The following is a 26514-nucleotide window of genomic DNA, read 5'->3' as shown; positions in this document are numbered from 1 at the left end:
CAAAAAAAAAAAAAGATAAAAAAAAGAAGATATATCTTGATGATGCCAAATATTATATTCTCATAGAATAATGCTATTCTTATTATATTTATATATTATATTTCTATATCTTATATGGCAGTTGAGATGAATAATTAAATTAATTAAAAATTTTTTTTTTATTTTTTATAATTTATTCTAATATTATTTTTTTATTAGAATATATTTTATTGATTTAATTGACGTGACATATAATGTGGATATGTTATATTATATTGTATAAAAATATGATAAGTGTAGCATTACTCATTTTGATAAGGTGATACAAACTCAATCAACATGTCCATATTCACATCTTTACACCAAAAAGTCATACCAACATTAAACTTACAAGTCATAATCACACAGCAACCAAACATTTCCAATTAAAATACAACACTATGAATTCAATCATGGCACAATCTTGTGAGCTTTCATTTTATCAATCCAATAAACAAAGGAATTCCTGGAGTTTCTAAACCCGCAAAACCCGTGCTCTTTATTCTTGTTCATGCTAGACAACTGAGCTCCCCCACCCAATACAACCTCCACAACCTCCCACAGCCCCACCTCCTCCAACTTTGCGTGTCGCAGCTGATTTTCCCCCACAATCTCTTCCCACACTCCACCTTTGTCCCTCATCATCTCCACCAAGCTAAACCCCTCATCAAACCCGTACTCCTCAATCTCAAATTCCTCCGCCAATTGGGTCGGAGATGTCGCATTGGATGTATTCAACGGGGTGGTCAACGCTCCAATCTGGGCGTGGACGGCGTGCGACCCCGTAGACCTTCCAGGGACCTAAGGGCGTGTCATGGAGGGGGAGGATTTCGGCAACGCTGTTGCCCACTAGGCCGGTCACGCCAATCACCAATCCCACGCTTTTGAAGCTTCTTGGCGCTTCATGATCATCATACTCATGCTTTTTCTGCAAAAGAAATTAATGTTAATCGCAGTTAATAAGATTTTAAAAAGAAGAAGTAATTAAGTGGGTAAAAGGTTTTGCCTTGGCAGCGCCAATAGCTCCAGCCCACCACCAGCTCATTTTGGAGTGGAGGCTTTGCTCTTCTGTTTCAAGTTTAAAAATTTACAGCAGCAGCCGCCAGCGTCACCCATGACATGTGTTTGCTTGATGGAATATAAAATGGGATTAATTTGGTTGGATCCTTTGTCATATGATATCTTTGCCTGAAAAAATAGTTCTAGTTAAATAACACGTTATGCGAATCATGCAAATCTACAATATTTATTAAATAATCATGCAATTGCATTCTTTACTAGTTTAGGGTTTGCAGGCGGCTGTCCTTCAAATCTGTAATAATATCAAGTTTTCTTTGAGTGGTGGCCCAAGCCTAGCAATGGGCCTAGTTGGGAGACACTGGACGGCTTGCCCATGGGCCACGGCTATTTCCCAAGTTCAGATAAAGATGAGGGGAGAGAGACTTTTTAGTTTTTACCCAAAAACAAAAAGAAAGAAAAAAAATAAAGAAGAAGAAGGGAGATTGAACTGAAGAGCACACAGCACTCCAGTCGTTGTAGGTAGCTGCAATGGTGCTTACCAACTTCAATGGAGCTGGCGTTGGATTTGGTATGATTTCAAAAAGCTTTGTTTTGTGGGTTCTGATTTTTATGTATCCCGTGAGCTTATTATGACAAACTCAGTCGTTTTTCTTTAGGATTCGGTGTTGGCTGCGGGTTTGGCGTTGGATGGGGTTTCGGAGGTTTGTTCCTCCGCCTCTATTAATTTTTTCTCGCTTTCACTTTCCTGTTGATTTCATGTTTTATTTGCCTGAAATTATTTAAACTTTAAACAATTGGCTAGTTTCACACTGGGGCTTATCTGATCAGGAAGGAATAAATTATTATTGCCTATTTTCGGTCCATTCAACACTTCAAATTTTCATGTAGCTAAAATTCGGAGCAGTCATAGTTATTCAGAAGATTCACACACAGTTCGGTGCCCAATTTCATTGCAGGGTTTTAGATTCATTAGGCGTTTCTTTAGATTGTGCAATGAAAGAATGTTACAACATATCATCTTAGCTGCAGATTGGGCAGCTACAAGCCAAATGGTTTCAAAGTGGTTATGTCTATTGCAAACCCATTAAACATATTAGGTGTATTGAAAAAAATAGAATGAGAAGTATGTTAAATCATCCCTCTATCACTCACCAGTGGTTTATAGTTATCTTATCAGGATCACCTTATCATCTTGGTGAATCTTGTGTTCTTGTGGTTACTTATTGGTAGATAGAACGGGTTGGGTTCTCTGTCCTATCTTTAAGGAATGGAAAGTTGTGATATGCCTGGGTCTTATGATCTCATCTTTCCTTAGGTTCATCCTCTACTTAAAGGAATAGTAGGAATCGGTTATTCTTGTTGGACCAGAGTTAGAAAGTTCAACAGTGTCAATATCTCAATTGAAGACAGGCTAACCCTGTTTAGGAACCTCAAAAGTAGTTAGATGATCAACTGATGGCCCATTGTGCGTCCCTTCTCATCATTTTTATATATTAATGCTTGGTTACAACTTACAACTTAATGTATGTGTACCAGGAGGGTATGCCGGAAGAGTTTGGTGTGCTTAGACATGTTTTTTGCAACTGGAAACAAGATCTCCCACTCCGACCCCCCCGCCACCCTCTATTTTTCTTTCTTTGCCCCACCAGTGCAAAAATGCCATGGTTTTCCTGCTTGGCCAAAATTTAGGTTTCTTGTGAATGCTGTCATGCGTTTGGACCAACTAATTGCTTCTCTAATTACTTTATCATATTCAATGGAAAGTATTGAACTGGTTTAAGTTTCTAAAAGATTGAGGCTGCATTTAAGCATCAATTAACTTATGATATTACTATACATATTATTTGTGGGGACATTGGATTATCACATTAAGTAATTCGTGTGCTTGTGCATATAAACTTATTTTCTTAATACCTTTGTTATTCGTCCTGCTGCAATGTATATAGCCCTTGTTTGCTAATTTACAATTTTGTTTTTGCTACAGGCACACCGTTGAATTTCTTGGGTCTTGGTGTAGGTATACCCTTTCCCTTTTAGTCCAACTGGAATTTTTAGTTTATGTTTTCGGAATGCATTCAAGTACACCATGGTGCGTATATCATTAACGTAGCATTTTGTTTTCTAAGGTGGAGGTTGTGGGGTTGGTCTAGGTCTTGGATGGGGATTTGGCACCGCCTTTGGTAGTCAGTATCATTCATCTGGGGTCACATTCCAGGGCGTAGACTTCGGCAAGAAGGATCATGATGGTTTTGCTTTACAGAAAAACCACCAGGACAGCCGTGCTTCACGGTAGCTTTCAGTTTCAGCACAATGTGGTCCAAGAGAATAAACTTGTGTGTATTTAAAGCATTTCGGATGTATGCAGTGTAGAGAAAGGTGGAGATTGTTTTGATGTATGTAGTCCGTCCTTCATTCGAGTTTCTAGAATATATTTCGAGAGAATTTGTACAACCATTGAGGATCGAAATGAAAATTTATTTACCGTTTAAAATACATAGGCAGAATATTTCTGCTACCTTCCACAACTGTTTTTTGGTCAGATTGAAAAGCAAGGATAAGAAATCTAAATTTTTATATACTACACAAATGGTACCAGTACATTATAAAAAAAAAAAAATTATATTACAGGATGCATTAGCAATATCTTTCAGCTTACAACCCCGTTCCAGCTTATCTGAAATTTTTGTTCTATAATACAACAGAATTTACCCTCCTTCAAGGATGTCGAAATTGAAAAACAAAACAAAAGGGAAATTCTCTGAAGGTTGTAGGTTGTGTTCACCGCTAGACGCTTCAACAATGTGTGAAAATAATATTGTAATCTTTTGAACACAATATTCAACATCTATGTCCAACAATTGACAGCTTGACTCTCTCTTCGCGCTGTCATGAGGTACCAAAAACTGTGGACAAGGGAAGGGCCACGGCTCAGATAGCACGCAATGCAATTAAAACTGCAAGGAACGAAAAGAGCAAACTCATGAATACAAAGATATCAGTTACTTAAAGGGAAATGACAGAAAAGAAAGATTCTGTTGTATTTCACATAAAAATTATTAAGAATATGCACTTAATAGATGAATTAGCAAACAAAACAGAGAAGCTTACCAATCAAGCAAACAAGAGCAATCCAAAAAGCTACACGAGCAGGCCAACTATATTGCACGTAGTACTGAGACCTTTGAAGTTGTCTCTGAATAGCTCCGTACCAGCCATACAATGGTTTATCATAACAGTCGTCGCAACTATCCAAACAACTCTTACTTTTTTCATAACAAGCATTGATGCCCTAAATGGAAAACCAGAATTTTAATCATTAGTAACACAACAATAAATATAAAGTTCCAGTAGTAAATTAAATCGAAGGACTAAAGCATGCATACCCCAGACAACTGAGAAGATGGCAACAATGCAGCATCAGCATCTTCATGACGGTCCACTGCCTTCCACTTCCTAAACCCATTCTTTGACCACTTCAACTTTGATGCGGTTTCCATGGAACTAATAAACCCAGAGAAACTGGGAATCTTTCGTACAGGTTGCTCAACCATCATCGCAGAAGAACTTGGTAAGTATGCATCGTCAAAAACTGCAATCTTCCAAACACCAATGTCAGCACTAGCACTAGCTGTCCTCCTATGCCCATGTGGCTTCTCCTCCCTAGTCTTCTGGGAACCCCACTCGGCTGAACCACATGAATTCTTCGAACAGCCTGGTGCCGATTCTTTATCTGTCACTCGTAGGTTTTCACTATCCCTGTCATTACTCAAAGCAATAACTCTCTCTTTAGATGCAGATGGTCCGGAAAGAAAAAATGCAAGCTCATTGCACTCCCCTTCATCCAAACGCACCCAAGGCTGAGAAGCCTTGCCTTCAGAAAGGGCAACCTCCTGTAATGAGATTTCAATTTTGGAAATCTGGTCCTCAATGGCAACAATGAATTCATGGTGCCTGTCTCTTGCATCTTCACATGAGCTTCTAGCATAACTTGACCTGACGGCTCGCGCAAACTCCTCTAACTGCATTGCCAACACAGAATTTAATCAATTATTCACTACACTAATATGGGCATAACACCAATTAATAAGGTTTGCTCTGCCTAAATGTCCACACCAATAGCCAAGAGAGAGAGAAGAGGACCTGCCATTTGGTAGTTCCAAGGGTTGTACGGAGATCCCTGTGAAGTTCCTCGGGATCCCACATACTGGAAGTGTCTTTCTTGGCATGAATCCATGTTCTATATGTAGATTCCATCCTTCAAAACCACATAAACATTAAATTAACAAATCAATGACAGCAACCAAAACCAAACTGAATATCATTCCCAGCATTCAATGCACCTTTCATCGCGAAAAATAAGTGCATATAGAAAAACCCTAATTTCGTCTTTCCCAGCATACAGATTGCAGATAAACACAATTAACTCAATGAGCACGTGCACAAATTGCAAATGTTGAGGAAATGCAGGGAAAAAAGAAAGGAATTTTGGATTCATTGGGGCAAAAAACGAATCTGCTGAAAGCTTCCTAACGCTGGAAGTTGATTTAAATTAGCTGGAAGCTACCAAATCCAAGATGTAAACCAAGGTTGCAATAAAACAAAGAAAAATTCAAAATTTATTGGGAAAATGAAAAGATTAAAAATGAAGCCCTAAAGAAGACATAAATGGACAATTAGAAATGCTACCTGTCTGCGGATTCTTGAACTTCTTCGGCCGCCGAGAAAAATGGATCTTTCTCCCACCGATCAAAACTTGACGCCATTAATAAATCACCCCCACGATTCGTAAACTTGAATGTACTCACAAATTAACAACAATCTTGTTTTGTTTCAGACAAGAAATGAACCCTAGCTCAAAACACGTTCAATTTCCAGATGAACTTGGGCACAACATTGACAGTGGAAGAAAATACAAATGCAAAATAGATAAAGACGTTAAAAAGATCAATGGGTTGAGGAGAGATTCCGTTATTTCAATGAAGCAACTGCAATTCCAGGAAAAAGAAGGTTTGGGGGGGGGAGAGAGAGAGAGAGAGGAGCTTGAAATTGGTGCGAATATAAAACTAACGTTTTAAAGCTTTATTTGTTTTTTTCGGAAACTCCGCAAATAAGTGAGTTCCTAAACGACGTCGTTTCCACCGTCAATGGGTGACATTCGAGTTTGGAGCGTGGTCAAAATTGGTCGATTGAGATGGTGACGCTGATCCGCCACCGCGTGAGTTATTGTGATCCATTGACTATAATAGCCTTGGAATTATGATTATGACATTGGCAACTCTCTCGAAGGCTTTAAATTAAGCATGATGATTATGATTAGGTTGATTTAAGTATTTTTCTTGGCTTTTTCCTTTTGTTGCCAACAATCTTCTTGACTTCTTTGGAACTATTTGTGCTCATGTTTTTTTTATGAATAAAAGTTTCTTTATAATGAATACATTTTTAATATTTAATGTTGTTTTATTTACTTTATAAGATGGCATTTTTTAATCTAATTTTTAGTTTAAATTGAAACTTCATTTTTTTTTATAATAAGTAATAGATCGACACATGTTTTAAGGATCAAATTTAGTGACCTAATATTATAGCTAACTGAAGTGGCTTCATTCCATTCTATTGCAATGGATTTTGTGTGTTTTGATAAATTTTTTAATGTAATCGTCACACTTGTCATCAATACATTATAATGTGTCTTTATTAATATTACACTTTATAATATAAATCCGTTATTAATTCATATTATAACATATGAATATATAACATATGACATTAAAAAATTATAGAGTAATGCTACATTTACCATATTATTATCCCACACTTTTATACCACATGATGTGACATATCCATATTGACAGGACCCGACCCAATTTCCACTTTGAAATTCGAGCCAAGTCCTGTGCGTGTCCGACACCTGACAAATGTCGGGCACAAATGACCTTCTTACCCTTCTGACTTCAATTTCTCTTTAAATTTCCTTAGATTTCTGCCGAAAATTCGGCAGAACCTCCCCTGTATTTTTTTGATTTATCCCAAAATTTTCACCTGTCAAATAATCTCAGAAACCCTACCAACAGCCAGACTAAGTCAACAAACAGATTCCAACCTCAATTCCTTATGTTCAACATGATATCAGAGCATTTTCTAGGGTTTTCAAGGTTGCAAGGATCTTTTGCAAAACTTTACCTTGGCGCAGAAACTATGATTGGCCCGGTGGTGGATCCCGCGTACTTCTACGGCCTGGGGGCGAAAAACAGGTTGAAAATGTGAGTGGACCAAAGCAACAATAATGTTCTTCAAAACAATTCTCATAAACATAATATCCCCCATGGTAAAATAAATTTAGCTAAATAAAAACTGAATACTTACTTATTATATCACGCGTAGTCAATTCAAGGCATTCTATATCAGTCATATTCAAACTTGAAAGTTTCATACAAACCACTGAATTCAAAGCTTTCATAAAAGTACTGAAATCCAACGCGTATAAAAACTCTGTACTCAGATCTTTCATAATTGAACGAATATAAAGGTATCTATACTTGAAAAATCAGAAAAACTGGCTTAAAATAACTGAAAACCATAGTTAAATAAAAGAAACTCAAAATCCTTTGAAATACCACCAGTTTGTACCCCTGTCATTTCCGTCAATTCCCTGGCAGGTCTCGGGCGTCACACAGGCTTACCCGAGCCGCAAACTGGCGAAATCAGGGGACTATGATCAGCCTGTCCCGCCGGCAGATTCCCCGATGACACCAAGTCAGCTCGAGTCGCTCTGGCAGGATGCAGGGGACCGTAGTCAGCCTGATCCGCAATCCTGGCAGGTCTCGGGGACACAGAGTCAGCCGAGCCGCAATCCTGGCAGGTCTCGGGATACCAAATCTGCCGAGCCGCAAATCCTGGCACTCACGGTCCGAGCGTCCCCGAAACTCGTGAGGCAAAGTCAAGTGCACTGACTGAACTATAATCAGACTGGATGTCCGTAGACATCGGTCCGACTCTGGGTAATCACCATAAAGAAAAACGGGTACGAGGTGGTTTAAAAATAAAGTCCTTTAGAAAAATCTGAATCACAACTAAAAAACTCAAGTCGTGCTGCGGTCTCAACTGATTCAAAACTCAAACTCTGTTTCTGTAACTGGTAAATAAGCAGCACCGACTTATAGAATTATTACTGTACTGATCATATTCAAAATCATATTAAAACTTACTCAAAGACTGAATGAAGAAACTTACTCAAATAAACTCATTTATAAAACTCATTTATATAAAATCATTTATAAAATCTATTTTATATAAAAGCACATCAATTCATATAAAAGCACATCAATTCATTTATGAAATCTGAATTATGAAAGAAGGTCCACTCACAGATGGTCCGAGCTACTTCGACCCCTCGGAGGTCTCCTTTTAAAATCCTGTCGGGCTCCTGGTACCTGATTACCCCGAAAAATTAAATTAATAAACTGCTGAATAAAACGAAATTCAACTAAACATCCTGCCCCCGGCTCCTAGAAATACAAAACTTATTCCAGTTATTCCTATGCCCGCCTCAGCTTTTTAATTAGTTAGGCTGGCCTCAAGAGACCCAGAACCTTGATAAGCGATGAGCTGCCCGATCGGCCGATCCGGGACCCCATGGATCCACGGTCTCTAATGGCCAATCTGAGCTTCCCGGAGGGTTTCTCATGGGGCGGGAACCAAGTTCTGCGAAATTGGTCCGAATCGGACGGTCGGATTGGCCAAAATCGCATTATCGCTTAAAACCCTAACCCTAACCCCAGGGTTCGCGATTCCGGAGTATCCGGGACTCCGATTCGCAATCCGTCGAATCCTACGCGATCCTGAAATCACGTAGACCGACATATCCAAAATTCAGCCCGATCCAACAACTACACGATACTGTACCCACGGATCGTGCGATATGGAAAATCCGTTCGGGGCTCAAACGGACTCCGAATCGAGATCCGCGAAATCTCACGCGCTCGTGGCGACACGAGGACCTCAAAACTGGCCAGAGCCGTACCACCACCCTGGCCCACGCGCCGCCACACGCGCAGGGCAGATCGGGTGTCTAAAGGGATTCGGGTGTGCCGAAAAATCGTGGAACCGAGACTCCAAACTCCTACCCTAGGTAAAACACCCCATTTGGAGTCACTTTTGTTCTTGGACTACCCCCAAAAAGTGACTGGAAATGCTAGTTTCGAGCGGCCAAAGTTTCGGCCAAACTTCAAGTCGAAAATCGAGTGATCTAGAGATCGAATTGATCTAAACCCAGCCAACCAGCAGATAGAGCACGAAAAATAGATGAAAATCCATACCTCACTCGACTGATTTGGTTGAGAAACGGAGGAGATCGAGCGGCTGGAAGTTCGGATGGCATTCGGACGAACCGTCGACTTCCATGGCCGATTCCGGCCGATTCCGACCACGGCAGCGGCGGAGGTGGGTAAGGAAACGTCGGCCGTCGTGTGCTGGTTTGTTTGGCACCGGTCTCGGAGATCAACTCCAAGCGAGGCGGCCGGTGCGACGTCGGGAAGGGAGGAAGGTCGCGGGCGAGGGCAGCTGCGGGAGGAGAGAGAGAGCTGACGGGGGAGAGGAGAGAGAGGGATATAAATATCTGACTTTTTGACCAAATTACCATTTTGCCCCTCGCGGTTTTTAGACCATAACTTCTTCGTTACGGCTCCGATTCGGGTCCACTACGTGTCTATGAACTCATTTCGCCGCGCTCTACGCAATGGCGTAAGCGAAATTCCCAAATTCTTTCCCGATTAAAAAGCCAAATTTTCCCCCATTAAAATATGCGAGGGCAATTTGGTCATTTCGCTAAAAGATATTTTCCTTACCTTTTTAGATATTTTCTTTCTTTTTGATATTTTGTTTTGGGTTCTTACACATATCATATGTTACATCAATTAAATGAATGAAGTGTATTTTAATAAATAAAATTAGAAAAAACAGAAACTAATATTTTACATGATGTGGTATGTACATATCAGCTACCACATCATGTGGTATAAAATTGTGGTATAAAAAATGTGGTAAGACTAGTATTATTCAATATATATATATATATATATATATATAAGAGTGTGATAGCAAAAAAAAAACATAGTAACATAATTGAGTGTTATTCCAATCAAAATGTGAATTGCATCTGAAAAGTACAAATTTGATTTCTTTGACAATGGTCAACTGCTACCAAAAAAGGAAATCTTTTAGCTACTAATTTCCTTGCAGTTGTGCATGTATTGAGAGAGATTTTTATGAAACGGGGATATCATTATTTTACTACTCTCGACTAATAATACTATGACACGCATGATAATACTTTCATGTGATATAACATTATTGGTCGGGAATAACAAAACAATGTTATCCATGTTGCAACTAACTTTTTCTTGTGTATTGGATAAGATAATTGTTAATGTGTATTTTTTTAGAACATTAGAAAGTAGTTAATATATAATCACAAAAATAAATAAATTAATAACGTGGTCAATATATAAATAGAATAGCTATAATGGGAAGAAATCATAATTTTTGAAAGCTGAGTGGGGGTAAGTCCAATTTATCCTTCGTTAATAAACCTTGACCAGGGTTTGAAAGACACTGCACCACTGAGACAGACATGGCGGAAGGCGAGCAACTATGCGAGGCGGCGAGGAACGGCGAAGCCGAAAAGCTGAAAACTTTAATCGAAACCGGAGCTGACGTTTCGTACTTCGACGGCGACGGCCTTACCCCGCTGATGCACGCGGCCAAGCTGGGCCACGGAGATGCCGTCAAGACTCTTCTAGAAGCTGGCGCGCCATGGAACGCCCTATCTCCTTCCAATCTCTCCGCCGGAGATTTTGCCATGGACGCAGGCCACGAAAATGCCTACGACATCCTCCTCAATGCCGGTACGTGCTTAACATAGAAACTAGAAATTTACTCTAAGTTGTTCTAATTTGGAGTTGTATGAATGAAAAATGAAATGTGTTTGATTAATTTGAGCTAATTAGGGATTCAAGCTGAATTGGTACTGGGAACGATTGCAAGGAAAAAGAATAAGAATGGGGATGACAATGGAGATTACTTGGAAGACAGGGTGAGCTTCAGCGAGGACAAGCTGATGGACTCAGACAGTAAGGCGGTGATGATGGCTTGGGAGAAGCCATTAATGGAGGCACACGCGAAAGCTGTTTGCTCAGGAGGTGGGCATGTACTGAACATTGGATTTGGGATGGGCCTCGTGGACACGGCCATCCAGCAATACTCCCCTGTTTCGCACACCATTGTTGAAGCTCACCCGGAGGTTTACGAGCGCATGGTTCGAACCGGTTGGGCTCAGAAGGACAATGTGAACATAATATTTGGGCGCTGGCAGGATGTGCTACCTCAACTTCAATCTTATGATGGTAAGTGGAATTGAAATGGACCAATTCAAATTGCTGTTTAAGCTTCAAGCCTTCAATTTTTTGAATTTTTCAGTCACAATATTTGAAATTTTTGGGGTTTTTCGTTTGTTGGTTCAGGGATTTTCTTTGACACCTATGGAGAGTACTATGAAGACTTGAGAGAGTTCCACCAGCATCTTCCTGTGTTGTTGAAGCCTGGGGGAATCTACTCATTCTTTAATGGTCTTTGTGGAGGTAATGCATTCTTCCATGTTGTGTACTGTCACTTGGTTTCACTAGAGCTTCAGAATTTGGGTTACTCTACGCAGTTCATTCCATTGCCTGTTAAGGATTGTTTAGGAGAACAAGTTTGGGAAGGTGTTAAACAAAAGTATTGGCAGCTTGATACTTATTACCTCCCTGTTTGTCAGTCCGTAGACGATTTAGAATGACATTTGGGAGTTTGTTTTATTTTACTTTTTAAACTTATTGTAACTTCAAGGTATTTCATTTTGATCGATTTCGTGATGTTTGCATTGAAGACTGCTCTATGATTTTATAGTTATATACAATGTTATCGTAAGTCTCTCTAATCCACCCTTCCCCCAAAGTGCTGATTGCCTGTAAGGAATGCAGAAGACCAGTATAATGGATGAGTTTCTCGTCTATGTTCTGGGTAACCATGGGGCTTATAGTAGCTACTGCTTACCCAGGGAGATTGTAATCGGAAACATTCTCCATATCAACAAGGTTTGCCTTTTTTGGTGATTAAAAATAGCTTTGTTGGAGAGTTTAGCCTAAATGAGGTTAGAAGCTATTGGCTATTACCATAAACATTTGGCAGATTTACCTCTTCCAAAGCTTCAATTGTGGCAAGATTGTGTGACTAGTTAGTTTTTTCATTTATTTTTATTTAATAAATAAATTTTCCCTCAGTCTCTGGTGATATCCAAATCAAAATTCTCAGCATATCTTTCCAGGAAAGAAAAAATTGATGTATTAAGCGATACAACTAAAGCAAAAATAAACTGAAAAGAGAAAACCTACCACTGCAGAATTTTATTTCGCCACGCTGCATGATTCAGTGCATTTCTAAGCACCTTATCAGCAACCACGGATCAGCAGAGGAGGCACTACATCCTCTGATCTGGAGTTAGATTAGGTTCAACAATGGTACTAAAATTAAAACCAGCTGATAGCAATAGGACTACTCACTATATGTTTCCCATCAGACCATTCCAAGTGAGCAAAGCTTTTTGTACCAGATGGCATAGCACTGGTCACAAAGGTTACAGTATACATCTTCTTCTCATATGCTTGAGCGAAACTCAGTGATTTTGGTTCAACCCAGATCTTCACTGATGGTGATAGGGCAGAAACAGATACCTTGTATGTTCCTGGGGTACCCACATTTGTGAGAGTCCTTGTGTATATTTTAGTGCCTGCTCCCCTGTTGCCTGAACTTGTGTTTAGAGAAACAGCAAAAGATGGATAATTTAGATCTCCAGCCCTGTAATTCTTGCTTGAATCACAGGTGAAGTCTATGTGGGTGAGTATCTTGATATCTCTTGTTGTATAATTCAAGGCACAAAGGAAGCTTAGGTAGTCCTCGACACCAAGATCATAAACAAGGCCTGGGTCAAGGGCTGCCACTGGGTCCACATGCCCGGCACCGTAATCGAATGGTGTTGCAGCATTTCTGGTGGCAATATCTTTGAGTGGTTTTCCATTTTTGTATGTGGTATAGGATGTGGTCATGAGAGCAGACTTAACGGCTGCAGGGCTCCATTTTGGGTGAGCCGCCTTGAGAAGGGCAGCTAGCCCACTCACATGTGGGCATGACATGGATGTACCTGAAATGATGTTGAAGCTCACCCTCCTGGTGTCTTCATAAAATCCAGATGGTGGAACTGCACCAGACCACCCAGCTAGGATATTCACTCCTGGTGCTATTAGGTCCGGTTTGAGTACGGTTGGAGAGATTAGATTTGGTCCTCTAGAGCTGAATGCTGCCACCACTGGCGAGGGCTCCACACCTAATTGCGTTTTCCCAAAATCAAATGTGGCTTTCGGATTATCATGGGAGGCAATATATCGTTTTATTGCATCACCAGCTTTCTGGCCAACCACTACTGTAGGCAAAAGATACGAGTCGGCAACAACCTCTTCTCCATAAGCTTTAGTATTTGCCAAAATCATCCCTAGACCACCAGCCTTTTTTACCACCGCACTCTTCTCAGCGTTGTAGGTTATCCCTTTATCACATACCACAATTTTCCCGGCAACCTTTCCAGGAATCAGACTGTCAAGACTGCATAGATCACCATCTATGGAGGTACTTGCATTACCAGCATAAACAAGTGGAAGTAATCCACTAGATAGTGATGGTCCGGCATAGATTGATATACCTCTATATTTTTTTCTATTTCCAAGGCTAACATAAGCCGGGAAATCACGGTCTAGTGTTCCAGCACCCACGGTGGTTATCCAAGGTGCATTGTGGGACAAGCTCCCCTTAGCTGGCCCCCTATTTCCGGCTGAACCTGACACAAAGATTCCCTTGGCCATGGCAGAGAAAGCTCCGATGGCCATGGCGTCTGTGTAATAATTATGGTACCGTGTACCCCCTATGGACAAAGATAAAATGTTGACGCCATCTTCAACAGCCTTATCCATTGCGGCTATAATATCAGAGGAGTAACACCCACCAAACCAGCAGGCCTTGTATGTGGCTACTCGAGCTTGTGTAGCCATACCCCTTGCTGTCCCCGAAGCATAACCAAATAGGCTAGCTCCCGGGACTGCAGACCCGGCTGCAGTGGTCGAGGTGTGAGTTCCATGGCCACTATCATCTCTTGGTGATCTTGATTCTACTCTTTCATCAATGGGTTGTCCCATTGATGCTTCATATCCTTTTGGGAAAAATCTCGCACCAACTAGCTTTCTATTGCAACTTGATGAGTTGAAGTTTGTTCCTTCCTCGCACTTCCCTTTCCAGCTCTTTGGCACTGGCCCAAGACCTTTATCATCGTAGCTCTTGATCTCAGGCCAGACACCGGTGTCAATTAAGCCAATAACCACCCTACTTATTTTACCTGATGTCGGGAAGATGGCCTCGTTTCTGGCAAAGGTTATTCCAAGGAACTCGGGTGTCCGAGTTGTGTGAAGTTCATATCTTAACTCAGGTAAAACAGAAACAATCCCTGTTTGTTTTTCAAGCAGCTCAGCTTCCTCAGCAGTTAGCCTTGTGGAGAAGCCGTGAATTATGGTTCTGTAGGTGTAGAGCACGTCTGCTGACTTGGACACCAATTTCAAAAATGAGCCATACCATTGGAAATGGTCGTCGCCAAAACTCGCAGGCATTTTGGACTTGTCCATGCGAATGATGTAGGTCTTTTTCATCTGCTGCTCTCTCTCTTCTGCTACCACGCACGAGATGTGAGAGAGAGCCAGAAGCATAAGCGTTAGTGGAAGCATGCAAATGGGTATCTTCATCTTCTCACTTTTAGCAAGCCTGAGTTTCATTTCCTTTTGCTTAAATGGGAAATGCAGAATTATTGCAATGCCAGTGCCAAATTATCTATATAAAAAATAAAATAAATTCAAGCGATATTAAAGGATGGGAATTAAATGCTAATGGAATTTAAACTCACTTAACATGGCTACCGTGGCTAGTTAAATATTCTGCACTTGAGTGCCAGTGAAATAAACTCAGAAGTTTCACAAGAAGAAAGAAGGAAATAAAATCAGACGTGTTGACAAAATACGATTTTGTCTATAAAAAAATTCCAATACTGAGGGATCGATCAATAGAACTCACATGGCTTGGCACTAAGAGATCGATCCCCTATTTAAATAATATTTGAAACTCACATGGCATCTCCAGAATTTGGGGTTCTCCCTCCACATAGTGCATTCCATTATATAATGGAGATTAAAATAGCTTTGTTAAAGAGTTTATCATCTTCAGCTGTGACACTGGATGATCCCATTTTGAAAATGTGTTGAAATCTTCTCTTTTAATTTAATAATATTTGGTGATATTGTACAGTGCTAAGTCAAATGTAATTGCTATGAAGGACACCACATCTATTGCCCAGTCCTGACTCCTGTGAACCTGAATGCCATTTTTCACCTGCTAATTCAATCTAATTCCCTTTTGGGGTTCATATTTGTGAGGATTCAAGTGTGGTAAGAATTCCTGACTATTCCTCCTTTTATTATTATTTTTCTCTCAAGTCTGCAGTAAGTTTAATTGTTCTTGTTTCCTGGGATTTTAGTTTTACATATTCGGGCAATTATTCACTAAGTGGCACCCCTCTCCCGTTGGTTGTAAGAACAATGCCTGATAAATTTAGTCTATCTCTGAAGGAGATGGTTCCGTTATTGGAAAATTTAGTGTGTCTGTTCTTCTGGGAGATGAATGAGATTGATGGTAATTAGTGTTGAAGAGGTGATTGTTTTGTTGCTATGTGAATCCAACAATGGCGCAACAGGATAGAACATGACCGCAACAATGAAAAATACGCAAAACAAAATTCTGGACATGTGTTTTCCAGAAAAAAAAAAAAGAAAAGAAAAGAAAAAACACTCACACACAAAATTGATGTGTTATTGGAGGCAGCTAAGACAAGAAAAAACTGAAGAAAACAGCCACCACATAGACATAGAGGATCAGCAGAGGAGCCGCTTTCTCCCCGGATCTGGAGTTAGATGTTCGACGATACGACAATGCTACTAAAATTAATACCAGAAGATGGCAATAGGACTACTCACTGTGTGTTTGCCATCAGACCATTCCAAGCGACCAAAGCTATTTGTACGAGATGTCATATGACTGGCCACAAAAGTCACAGTATAAGTCTTCTTCTCGTATGGTCGAGTGAAACTCAGTGATTTTGGTTCAACCAAGACCTTCACTGATGGTGTCTGTGTAGGAACTGAGACCTTGTATGTTATTGGAGTACCCACATTGGTCAGGGTCCTTGTGTATTTTACAGTGGTTGTTCCAGTAATATTATTATTACCCTCTGGGTCTGCAGTGAATATGCCAACACTAAAAGATGGGTAATTAAAGTCTTCAACACGGTAATTCTTGTTCGAATCGCAGGTGAAGTCCATGTGAGTGGCTTTCTTGATATCTTCTGTTGGATAATGCAGGGCACAAAGGAAGCCTAGGTAATCTTCAACTGTAAGATCATAAACAAGGCCTGGGTCAAGGGCTGCCACTGGGTTCACATGCCCGGCACCATAATCGTATGGTGTTGCAGGTTTTCCAGTAGCACCATCTTCGATTGGTTTGCCATTTTTGTACGTTGCATAGGATGTGGTCATGAGAGCAGATTTAATGGCGGCAGGGCTCCATTCTGGGTGAGCCGCCTTGAGAACCGCGGCCAGCCCACTCACATGTGGGCATGACATAGATGTACCTGAAAGAATGTTGAAGCTCACCCGCCGGGTGTCTTCAGCGAGTCCACTTGGTCCAACTGCACCAGTCCACCCAGCTAGGATATTCACTCCAGGTGCTAGTAGGTCTGGTTTGAGTAGTTCTACACAGATTGGATTTGGTCCTCGAGAGCTGAATGCTGCCACCACCGGTGAGGGGTCGACACCCAACTCTGTCTTCCCGGCAGAAAATGTGGCTTTTGGATGGTCGTGGGAGGCAATATATCTTTTTATTGCATCACCTGCTTTTTGGCCAACCACGACTACAGGCAAGACATATGAGTCGACAACAAGTTGTTCTTCATCATAACCTTCAATGTCAGCCAAAATCATCCCCATGCCGCCGGCCTTTTTGACCACCATACTCTTATCGAACCTGTTAGTTCCTCCCTGATCACACACCACAATTTTCCCAACAACCTTTTCAGGAATCAAGCTGTCAGGAGCGCATTGATCACTTGTGGAGTTACTTGCATTGCGAGCATAAACAAGTGGATGCAATCCACTAGATAAGGGTGTTAAGCTGTAAATTGACGCAATCCAAGCTAACATAAGCTGGGAAATCCCGGTCTAGTGTTCCAGCATCCACGGTGGTTATCCAAGGTGCGTTGTTAGATGTGCTATCCGCTTCTGGCCCGCGATTTCCAGCTGAACACGATACAAAGACTCCCTTGGCCATGGCAGAGAAAGCTCCAATAGCAATAAAGTCAGTGTATAAATCCTCATACTGCGATCTCCCAATAGACACAGATAAAATGTGGACACCATCTTCAACAGCTTTGTCCATTGCGGCTAGAATATCAGAGCTCAAGCACCAACCAGACCAGCAAGCCTTATATGTGGCCACTCTAGCTTGTGTAGCAATCCCCCTTGCTGTCCCTGAAGCGTAACCAAATAGGCTAGCTCCTGGAACTGCAGATCCGGCTGCAATGGTTGAGGCGTGAGTCCCGTGGCCATCAACATCTCTTGGTGATCTTGATTCTACTTTTTCATCAATGGGTCCAAGATTTGATGCTTCATACCCTTTTGGGAAAAACCTCGCACCAATGAGTTTTCGGTTGCAGCTTGAGGAGTTGAAGTTCTTGCCTTCCTCACACTGCCCTCTCCAGCTTCTTGGCACTGGCCCAAGCCCTTTGTCATCGTAGCTTTTGATCTCGGGCCATACGCCAGTGTCAACCACTCCAATAATCACCTTGCTGAGTTTCTCTGATGCCGGGGAAGACGGCTTCGTTTATGCCGCCTAACATTCCAAGGAACTGGGGCGTCCGAGTTGTGTGGAGCTCATATCTCAACTCAGGCATAACAGAAAGAATTCCGGATTGTTTTTCAAGCAGCTCAGCTTCCTCAGCAGTTAGCCTGGTGGAGAAGCCGTGGATAACATTTTTGTAGGTGTAGAGCATGTCTGCCGAGTTGGACAGCGATTTCAAAGAGGAGCCATACCATTGGAAATTGTCGTCGGCAAAACTTGCAGGCATTTTGGACTTGTCCATCTGAATGATGTAAGTCTTTTTCATCTGCTGGTCTCTCTCTCCTGCTACCGCTAGCGTGCACAAGATCTTGTGAGAGAGAACCAGAAGCATCAGCGTTAGTGAAAGCATGCAAATGGATGTTTTCATCTTCCCAATCGTTGAAAGCCTGAGCTTCTGAATTTTTCCTTTTGCTACTTCGGGAAAGGCAGTATTTGCAGTGCCAATGGCATTGACAGGTTCGCATGGAATGGAATGGCGCAAATTTTCTTCTCCGAGGAATAATAAAGAAATAGAAATTGTAGTTGAGGGCCAATGAAACGACTCGGACGCCAATAAACACTCACGTGGCATGGCACTGAGAGATTCCTTTTGGAAATTATGCAGCTTGGATTGAATAGAATGAAACTCAGGTGAGATTGGAATTCGTATCATATTGTTTTTGCTGGAACTTGGATTGGATAGAAGGAAAATGCTAATGCTGCATTGCATCATTCATGACTGGATCTGGATATGGATAAACTGCATCATTGGTTTGGTCGCATTAAACTGACCCAACTCTAACACCCCAGACGAGAAAAAAGAAGACACAAGGATATGCTAAATGAAATTAGGGGAACCACTCGGACACCAATAAAATAAAACTCACATGTATTATGGATATGGCACTCAGAGTCAGAGATTCCTTATTTAAAACTTCAGGTTGCATTCGAAATATAATATTATTTCCGCAACATATCATACATACGGATACGGCACTATTTGTGCTCTAGCCGAGTTTTTTTTGGATATAAATTAGAAAGAATATGCTGCTAGTGCTCCCATCCCATTCATGACTGGATTATATGGATAAGCTGCATAATTTTGTCGCATTAAGTGGGCCAATTCAACTCTTCTCTTAACACCCAAGAGAAAAGAATAATTTAAGATGGGTTTTATTTTATTTATATAGACTTGTTTGCTTTGTAATAAACTCTCACTTGTTATTAGAAATCAAAAACAACAGCTCTCACTTATGATGAGAAGAATAAAGAATGCATCAAAATTACACATTATATATTAGGCTTGGTACGCATCAGTTTGGAATGGTAGAGAGCTCTTTTATTAATCGTACCGAATTTTTCGATAAGCCAATTTCTCTTTCATTAACTGAATATTAGGACTTTTAACCCTTTGAGGACTATCCACAAACCCATATCACAATCCAAATCACCAAAATCTGCCACAACCCATATCAGATTTCAGAAAAGAAAAACCAGAAACAAAACCCATGACTTTATTCTAATTTTGGCAAGTATAAAAACGTAGTTTTCAATTTGAATAAAAATCATTATGTTATGTAATGTGAGCCTTTTTATTAATTTGTGATTGAGATTGCACTTTGGAATCATTCATATGTAACACGTTTGATAAAGTATTGATGAATGTATTAGTTACGAAAGTTGCGAGACTTACAACTTCAGTAATAGCATATTTTTCCCACGTATTCCACATACTGTTACTGGTAATTAGATTTCTTCTGTAAGAAAAAAAAAGGAAAGAAAAAAAAACATTTGTCTGGACTCAAAGGCTGGCACAGGGGCAGTCAATTAAGATACAGCTCTCTGCTGCATTCCCTGTTCAGGTTGATGGGGATCCTTGGTTTCAGCAACTATGTATATTGGCTATATCCCATCATTGCCAGATGTCTCTCTCTCTCTCTGGACAAAAGGGTGTTGATTAGTTTCATGAAATTTAGGCTTTACTTGCGCTAGTTCCTATAGGTTCTCTTCCAACGACATTCAGTTTATAGATAAACCTTTCTCTACTTTGTCATATTGTCTCATGTGGTTGTAGTGTGCAGGTCTTCATGTTGAAGAGGGCTGCTGAGGAGCCACTTGGTCATGCAGCTGCCATTATCACTGATGTTCTTGAGAATGCCGAGACCAACCATGTAATAAGTACTGTGCAGAAGGAGCTCTTCTTCAAGAAATGGCGCTGAGGCTGACTTAGAAGTTTCCTCTTGCTGCTTGCTGCTTGCGAAGCTCTACTTCAAGAAATGGCGCTGAGGTTGACTTAGAAGTTTCCTCTTGCTGCTTGCTGCTTGCGAAGCTCTACTTCAAGAAATGGCGCTGAGACTCACTTAAAAGTGTCTCTTGCTGCTTAGATTAGTAATCAAAGTTTTGATTGTATCTTCCTTTTCTTTCTTTCAGAAATATTCTCTTGGGTGTCTGGACACTTTGTTTGGAAATTCGACTCGAGCCTTGTGTGTAGAAGGGTGAATTGAAGCATGAATGGCTTTGTTAACTAGGTGAATTAGAGCTCGGAGCTCATACTATTTAAATATATTTTAATATTTAACAAGTATAGCCGGTCGGCTATACTCTTTAAAATTATATTAACATTTAAACAGTATAGCCGGGCGGGATACTGTTTAAATATATTTTAATATTTAAATGGTATAGCCGCGCGGCTATACGCTTTAAATTTATTTTAATATTCAAATAATATAGCCGTTCGAATATACGGTTTTAATATATTTTAATTTTTAAATGGTATAGCCGCCCGGCTATACACTTTAAATGTATTGGAATACAAATTAGCTCTCAAGAAACCCAAAAAGCAGAAGCAGGTCTTTTTCATCTGCTGCTCTCTCTCTTCTGCGTCACGCACAAGATGTGAGAGAGAACCAGAAGCATAAGCATGCAAATGGGTGTTCTCATCTTCCCAATCCTTGCAAGGCCGAGCTTCTGAATTTGCTGCGATATGGGAATTTTTCCACTTACTACTTTGGGAAAAGCAGTATTTGCAGTGCCAATGGCATTCATAGGTTCTCATGGAATGGAATGGTTCTTGGCTATTTAAATTTTCTCCAATTGTGTATCAAAGGAATAAAGAAATACGAATTGTAGTTGAGGGCCAATAAAACTCACATGGCACTGAGAGATTCCTTATTTAAAAATACACTTTTGGAAACTCACGTGAGATTGGAATTAGTGTCATATTATTTTCCCCAAGATATGGCACTGTCTGAGCTTTAGCAGCGTTGAGTCTTTGTAGCAGATTTTGTTTGTTGGATTGCATAGAATGAAAATGCTAGTGGTCTCATTCATTCATGACTGGATCTCTATATGAATAAGCTGCATCATTGGTTTGGTCGCATTAAATGAGCCAACTGAACCAACTCTAACACCTCATACAAGTAGAAAAACTTGTATGAAACGGGAACAACACTGTTTTACTATTTTTCGTTAATCACAGACTAACACGTGTGTTAAAATGATCACGCATGACATATCATAATTGATTGAGGATAACATAATAATGTTATCCTCATTTCATGTAAGCAAGAGAAAAAAGAAGAAGAAGGATATGCTAAATGAAATGAAACCACTCGGACGCCAATAAAACTCACATGGCACTCAGAGATTCTTGAGTCGTTCTATGGTAAGAATGCAATATATGGATTATAAATGTGGACTTCTATATTAGCCACATAATTTATCTGAATAGTAATCTCACTTAAATTTAATGAAATGATCTTGTGACTAATATGAAGGTACGTATAAGGGATTTATATGGCTCTCTCATTATAGAATTTCACAGAGATTCCTAATTTAAATAGGCCTGTAGCGCTTCCAAACCCGTTTCTTTAGTGCTTAAGTGGGCCAATATAAAGACTTGTTTGTTTTGTAATAAACTCTCACTTGTTAATAAGAAAAACATAAACATAAATTTTCACTTATGATGAGCAGAATAAAGAATGGAAGAAGTGAGATCAAAATTACATACTATATATATTGAAGATATATAGTCAACTTTTCTGTTAAGTCTTGTACAAATTAGTGCCTTTAACTTAGGATCTAATTTACCTTACTTGGGTAGTTTTTTTGGCTTTATATATTGTCTTTCCTCTGTATTGCAAGAAAACATATATACGAAATATCATTTTACAATTATGCCATTTTTCTTTTTCATTATCATAATTTTTACTATTCAGTTCAGTTAAGATTAGTCTTCGGATAAATTCAATTAAACCTCTTGACATTTGAACCATCTTTTTGCCAATTTTCTAATTTAATTCTTTGCTTGAATAAGTTAAAAAGGCTTCAAATTTTTTTTTTTCCTCGTTAGTGAAATGGGGCCCAAAATGTACAGGCAAATTAATCTGGGTTTCTGACAACGCCAGCCCAGTCTGCCTGCAAAATAGCTGTTAAGCAATCAATCAGATTAGTTTGAAGACCCAAACCCAGCTCCAAGCTCAACATTTGGGCTAAGCAATCAGTCAATCAGATTTTGGTAGATGAGGATCAAAGATTGCTTGCTAGAAGAAGACTACTCGTCGTGGCTCACTAGTGCTCCGGCGAATGAGGTAGCCAATTTTATTGTTGTTCACTGAATTCGGATTAGTTTTATCATAAAAGATATACATATCAGATATTCTCTTTTTCTCCTTCAATTTCAGACTAATTCTCCTTTGAGATTCATTTTTTTGTGATGAAGATTCAAGTGGGGTAAGGATGACTCAAAGTTCCTTTCTTTTGGTATATATGTGGTAAGCTTTGATTAATTTTGTTTCCTTAAGGTTTTGGTTTTATGTATTTGAGGACAAATGGAAACAAAATAACAGCTTTCTTCTGGGTGATGGGAAGAAAAGGCAACCACCAGTGCTTTTGGTGATAATAATTGTAAGTTAGCTGGACTGATATCAAGTGATGTGTATTTTAGAGCAACTTATGTATAATGTACCGTTCTGGCTTTGCTCCAATATCAAATCATGCCAAATTGTTGAACTCATTGATGAAAGATTATGAATTCATGACAATCATGAGTCCTTGTGGCTTTTTTTTGGGTCCGAAGAAAAAGAAGAGAAAAGAAGGCCTCAATGGCCAAGAAAATGAAGATAAGGTTATCTTAGCTTTAGTTATAACTTATATATCATATATGAATACAACTTGGAATCCTTTTCGAAGCCCCATGTCTATACAGTTTCCTGTACAATTAATTTTCCATCTTTGCATTCCCTTTTAATTTCAAGAGTGGAAAATAGAAACACATCAACTGGCTATATGTGCTCAGTTGTTAGGATACCAGAGAGCTACAGGACAAGTTCACAACATACTAAGAGATATACACTTAGTTTTTTTTTTTGGGCAGGAACCATGCAATTCTGATCTGGAGTTAGATCAGTTCTTCAATGCTGTTAAAATTATTCCCAGCTGAAAGCAATAGGACTACCTACTGTGTGTTTCCCATCAGACCATTCCAGCCGACCAAAGCTGGTTGTACCGGATGGTGAAGAACTAGCAACAAAAGTCACAGTATAAGTTTTCTTCTCGTATGCTTGACTGAAACTCAGTGATTCTGGTTCAACCGTGATCTTCACTGATGGTGTCTGTGAAGACACTGATACCTTGTATGTTGCCGGGGTACCCACATTGGTCAGCGTCCGTGTGTATTTTACAGTGGTTGAAGCTCCAGAACCACCCCCTTTGCCTGAAGCTGTTTCTAGAGGAACAGCAAAAGATGGGTAATTTAAATCTCTAAGGCTGTATTTCTTGCTTGAATCGCAGGCGAAGTCTTTATGAGTGGTTAGCTTGATCTGGGTTGTGGTATAATTCAAGGCACAGAGGAAGCTTAGGTAGTCCTCGACAGCAGCATCATAGACAAGGCCAGGGTCAAGGGCTGCCACTGGGTCCACATGCCCAGCACCATAATCGAACGGTGTTGCAGGATTTCCAGTTGCTATATCTTTGATTGTTTCTCCAGTTTTGTAAGTTGTATAGGATGTGGTCATGAGTGCAGACTTAATGGCAGCAGGGCTCCATTCTGGGTGAGCTGCCATGACGAGGGCGGCCAAACCACTCACATGTGGACATGACATGGATGTACCTGAAATGATGTTGAAGGTGACCCGCCTTTTGTCTTCAGCTAATCCAGTTGGTCCAACTGCACCAGTCCACCCAGCAAGGATGTTCACTCCTGGTGCTATTAGGTCTGGTTTGAGTATTTCTGGAGTGATGAGATTTGGTCCTCTAGAGCTGAATGATGCCACCACTGGTGAGGGTTGCACATCTAACTCTGTGTCTCCCAGAGCAATTGTGGCTGTTGGATTAGAACCTGAGGCAATATAGCTTTTTATTGCATCACCAGCTTTCTGGCCAACTGCTGCTGTAGGCAAGAGATATGCATCTGCAACAAGTTCTTCTCCGTAAGTATCAGTGTTCGCCAAAATCATCCCTAAGCCACCAGCCTTTTTGACCACCAAGCTCTTTTGGACTCTAGGAGTTCCCCCTCGATCACATACCACAATTTTCCCGGCAACCTTTGAAGGTATCAAACTTTCAGGACTGCATAGCTCACCACTTGAGGAGGTACTTGCATTGCGAGCATATACAAGTGGAAGTAATCCACTAGATAAGGGTGTTCCCCTATAGAGTGATATACCTCTGTATTTCTTTTCATTTCCGAGGCTAACAAAAGCTGGGAAATCGCGGTCCAATGTTCCAGCACCCACTGTGGTTATCCAAGGCGCAACATTGGACAAGCTCCCAGAATCCGGTCCACCATTACCAGCTGAACATGACACAAGGATCCCCTGCGCTGCGGCAGAGAAAGCTCCGATGGCAACAGTGTCTCTGTAATAATCGGACTGTGATCCCCCAATAGACAAAGATAAAACGTTGACACCATCTTCAACAGCCTTCTCCATTGCTGCTGTGATATCAGAACCGAAACAACCACCGAGCCAGCACGCCTTATATGTGGCTACTCGAGCTTGTGGAGCCATCCCTCGTGCTGTCCCTGAAGCGTAACTGAAGAGGCTAGCTCCTGGAACTGCAGACCCGGTTGCAGTGGATGAGGTGTGAGTTCCATGGCCATCATCATCTCTTGGTGATTTTGATTCTGTCTTTTCGTCGATGGGTCCATTTGCTGCTTCATACCCCTTTGAGAAATATCTGGCACCAATTAGTTTCCGGTTGCAGCTTGAGGAACTGAAGTTTGTTCCCACCTCACACGACCCTTTCCAGCTACTTGGTACTGCCGCAAGACCCGTGTCATCATAGCTCTTGAGCTCGGGCCACACACCGGTGTCTACAACTCCAACAATCACCTGACTCACTTTATCTGATGCTGGCAAGAAGGCTTCGCTTTTCCCCAATCCAAGAAACTCTGGCGTCCGAGTTGTATGAAGCTCGTATTTCCTTTCAGGTAGAACAGAGAGAATTCCTGGCTGCTTTTCAAGCAGCTCGGCTTCCTCAGCAGTCAGCCTTGTGGAGAAACCATGAATTATGGTTCTGTAGGTGTAAAGCATGTCTGCCGAATTCGACACTGATTTCAAAGATGAGTCATACCATTGGAAATGGTCATCTTCAAAACTTGCCGGCATTTGGGACTTGTCCATGTGAATGATGTAAGTCTTCTTCACTTGTTGCTCTCTGTCTTCCGCTACCACACAGATGTGTGAGATGGCCAGAAGCATGACTGCTAGCGGAAGCATGAAAGTGGATGCCTTCATCTTCTCTCTGTCTGCAAGCCTGAACAGGGGAGGTTTTCTTTTACTTCTCTTTCTCTTAGTGATGTTTTGTGTTGGGAAATTCGGTGACAATGGAAGTGAAAGTTCACATAGCACTGAGAGATTCTAATTCAATTGATACCCCCTCCCCTATTTAAATATTATCTACTTGAGTGGTGGACAATCAATCATAAGGCCTGAGCTTTTCTTTTCCTTTCTCGTTTTTCTAACAACCTCTTCTCATTGCAGATTTGATTCTTATGCTCTCTCATTCAGGTCTGAAAAGGGATTTGGACTTGCATAATTGACGGTATTATGTGGGCACCCAACCACCTAAAGGAAAAAAGAAAAAATGATGCTAGGAAAAAGAAGACCCAAAAAAAAAAAAAAAACTGATTTAAGACTGGTTGGTCATTGATGATGCAGTGGCTCAATTATTTTGTGGTGGTTAATATAGTGTAGTATAAAAGCCTTGAGGGTAAGGTGCTACATAAGCCTACCCCGCCTGATGATATTTCGTATGGATGGGGAATTTTTAGCTAAATCTGTCAACATTCCTTTTATTTTACAGGTTCTTTACAAAGATAAGGCAGTTTGCTAGGGACTTGTTCCCTAAATTTAATTGTCAATTTATGGACATCACACCATCTCTCTGTCGTCGTGTTTCACAAGAAAAGAAAGAGAAAAAAAC

At 40.6% G+C, this 26514-nt stretch overlaps 6 protein-coding genes, 1 long non-coding RNA gene and 1 pseudogene across 8 annotated transcripts; 3 read left to right on the top strand and 5 right to left on the bottom strand.

Annotated features, from left to right (window-relative positions):
* The first annotated feature begins 425 nt into the window (after window positions 1-425).
* Window positions 426-3563, top strand: LOC117621529 (protein TRIGALACTOSYLDIACYLGLYCEROL 5, chloroplastic). The gene is made up of 4 exons (XM_034352079.1): window positions 426-1606; window positions 1695-1739; window positions 3023-3055; window positions 3165-3563. Exons 1-4 carry the CDS (start codon window positions 1567-1569, stop codon window positions 3329-3331), a joined length of 285 nt encoding a protein of 94 aa, XP_034207970.1. The 5' UTR covers window positions 426-1566; the 3' UTR covers window positions 3332-3563.
* On the bottom strand, window positions 430-1139 carry LOC117618468 (3-oxo-Delta(4,5)-steroid 5-beta-reductase-like). Its single transcript, XM_034348028.1, has 3 exons — window positions 1110-1139; window positions 890-946; window positions 430-819 (listed from the first exon to the last, which is right to left on the bottom strand). The coding sequence occupies exons 1-3, from the start codon at window positions 1137-1139 to the stop codon at window positions 430-432; spliced, it is 477 nt and encodes a 158-aa protein (XP_034203919.1).
* LOC117621521 lies at window positions 3497-6159 on the bottom strand. Of its 2 annotated transcripts, none has more exons than XM_034352056.1 (5): window positions 5725-6159; window positions 5179-5293; window positions 4422-5057; window positions 4147-4327; window positions 3497-3992 (listed from the first exon to the last, which is right to left on the bottom strand). In XM_034352056.1, exons 1-5 carry the CDS (start codon window positions 5799-5801, stop codon window positions 3967-3969), a joined length of 1035 nt encoding a protein of 344 aa, XP_034207947.1. In that variant the 5' UTR covers window positions 5802-6159; the 3' UTR covers window positions 3497-3966. The 2 variants fall into 2 exon arrangements, with proteins under 2 accessions (XP_034207947.1, XP_034207956.1); XM_034352065.1 differs by having other exon boundaries at window positions 5183-5293; window positions 5725-6096.
* Window positions 6160-10571: 4412 nt separating this feature from the next.
* Window positions 10572-12284, top strand: LOC117619808 (protein arginine N-methyltransferase 2). The gene is made up of 3 exons (XM_034349880.1): window positions 10572-10940; window positions 11043-11438; window positions 11556-12284. Exons 1-3 carry the CDS (start codon window positions 10667-10669, stop codon window positions 11867-11869), a joined length of 984 nt encoding a protein of 327 aa, XP_034205771.1. The 5' UTR covers window positions 10572-10666; the 3' UTR covers window positions 11870-12284.
* A 76-nt stretch (window positions 12285-12360) lies between these two features.
* Window positions 12361-14912, bottom strand: LOC117637600 (subtilisin-like protease SBT1.7). Its single transcript, XM_034372531.1, has one exon. The coding sequence runs from the start codon at window positions 14910-14912 to the stop codon at window positions 12600-12602; it is 2313 nt and encodes a 770-aa protein (XP_034228422.1). The 3' UTR covers window positions 12361-12599.
* A 1099-nt stretch (window positions 14913-16011) lies between these two features.
* On the bottom strand, window positions 16012-18577 carry LOC117615563 (annotated as a pseudogene).
* A 3874-nt stretch (window positions 18578-22451) lies between these two features.
* LOC117621855 lies at window positions 22452-23104 on the top strand. The gene is made up of 2 exons (XR_004584937.1): window positions 22452-22679; window positions 22773-23104. It is a non-coding gene; the product is annotated as an uncharacterized LOC117621855 (long non-coding RNA).
* A 101-nt stretch (window positions 23105-23205) lies between these two features.
* On the bottom strand, window positions 23206-26270 carry LOC117621844 (subtilisin-like protease SBT1.7). Its single transcript, XM_034352392.1, has one exon. The coding sequence runs from the start codon at window positions 25824-25826 to the stop codon at window positions 23517-23519; it is 2310 nt and encodes a 769-aa protein (XP_034208283.1). The 5' UTR covers window positions 25827-26270; the 3' UTR covers window positions 23206-23516.
* Between the last annotated feature and the right edge of the window lie 244 nt (window positions 26271-26514).

This window comes from Prunus dulcis, chromosome 1 (assembly GCF_902201215.1).
Source record: "Prunus dulcis chromosome 1, ALMONDv2, whole genome shotgun sequence".
In the NCBI taxonomy this organism is placed as follows: domain Eukaryota; kingdom Viridiplantae; phylum Streptophyta; class Magnoliopsida; order Rosales; family Rosaceae; genus Prunus; species Prunus dulcis.
This window is presented reverse-complemented; position numbering and strand designations above follow the sequence as displayed.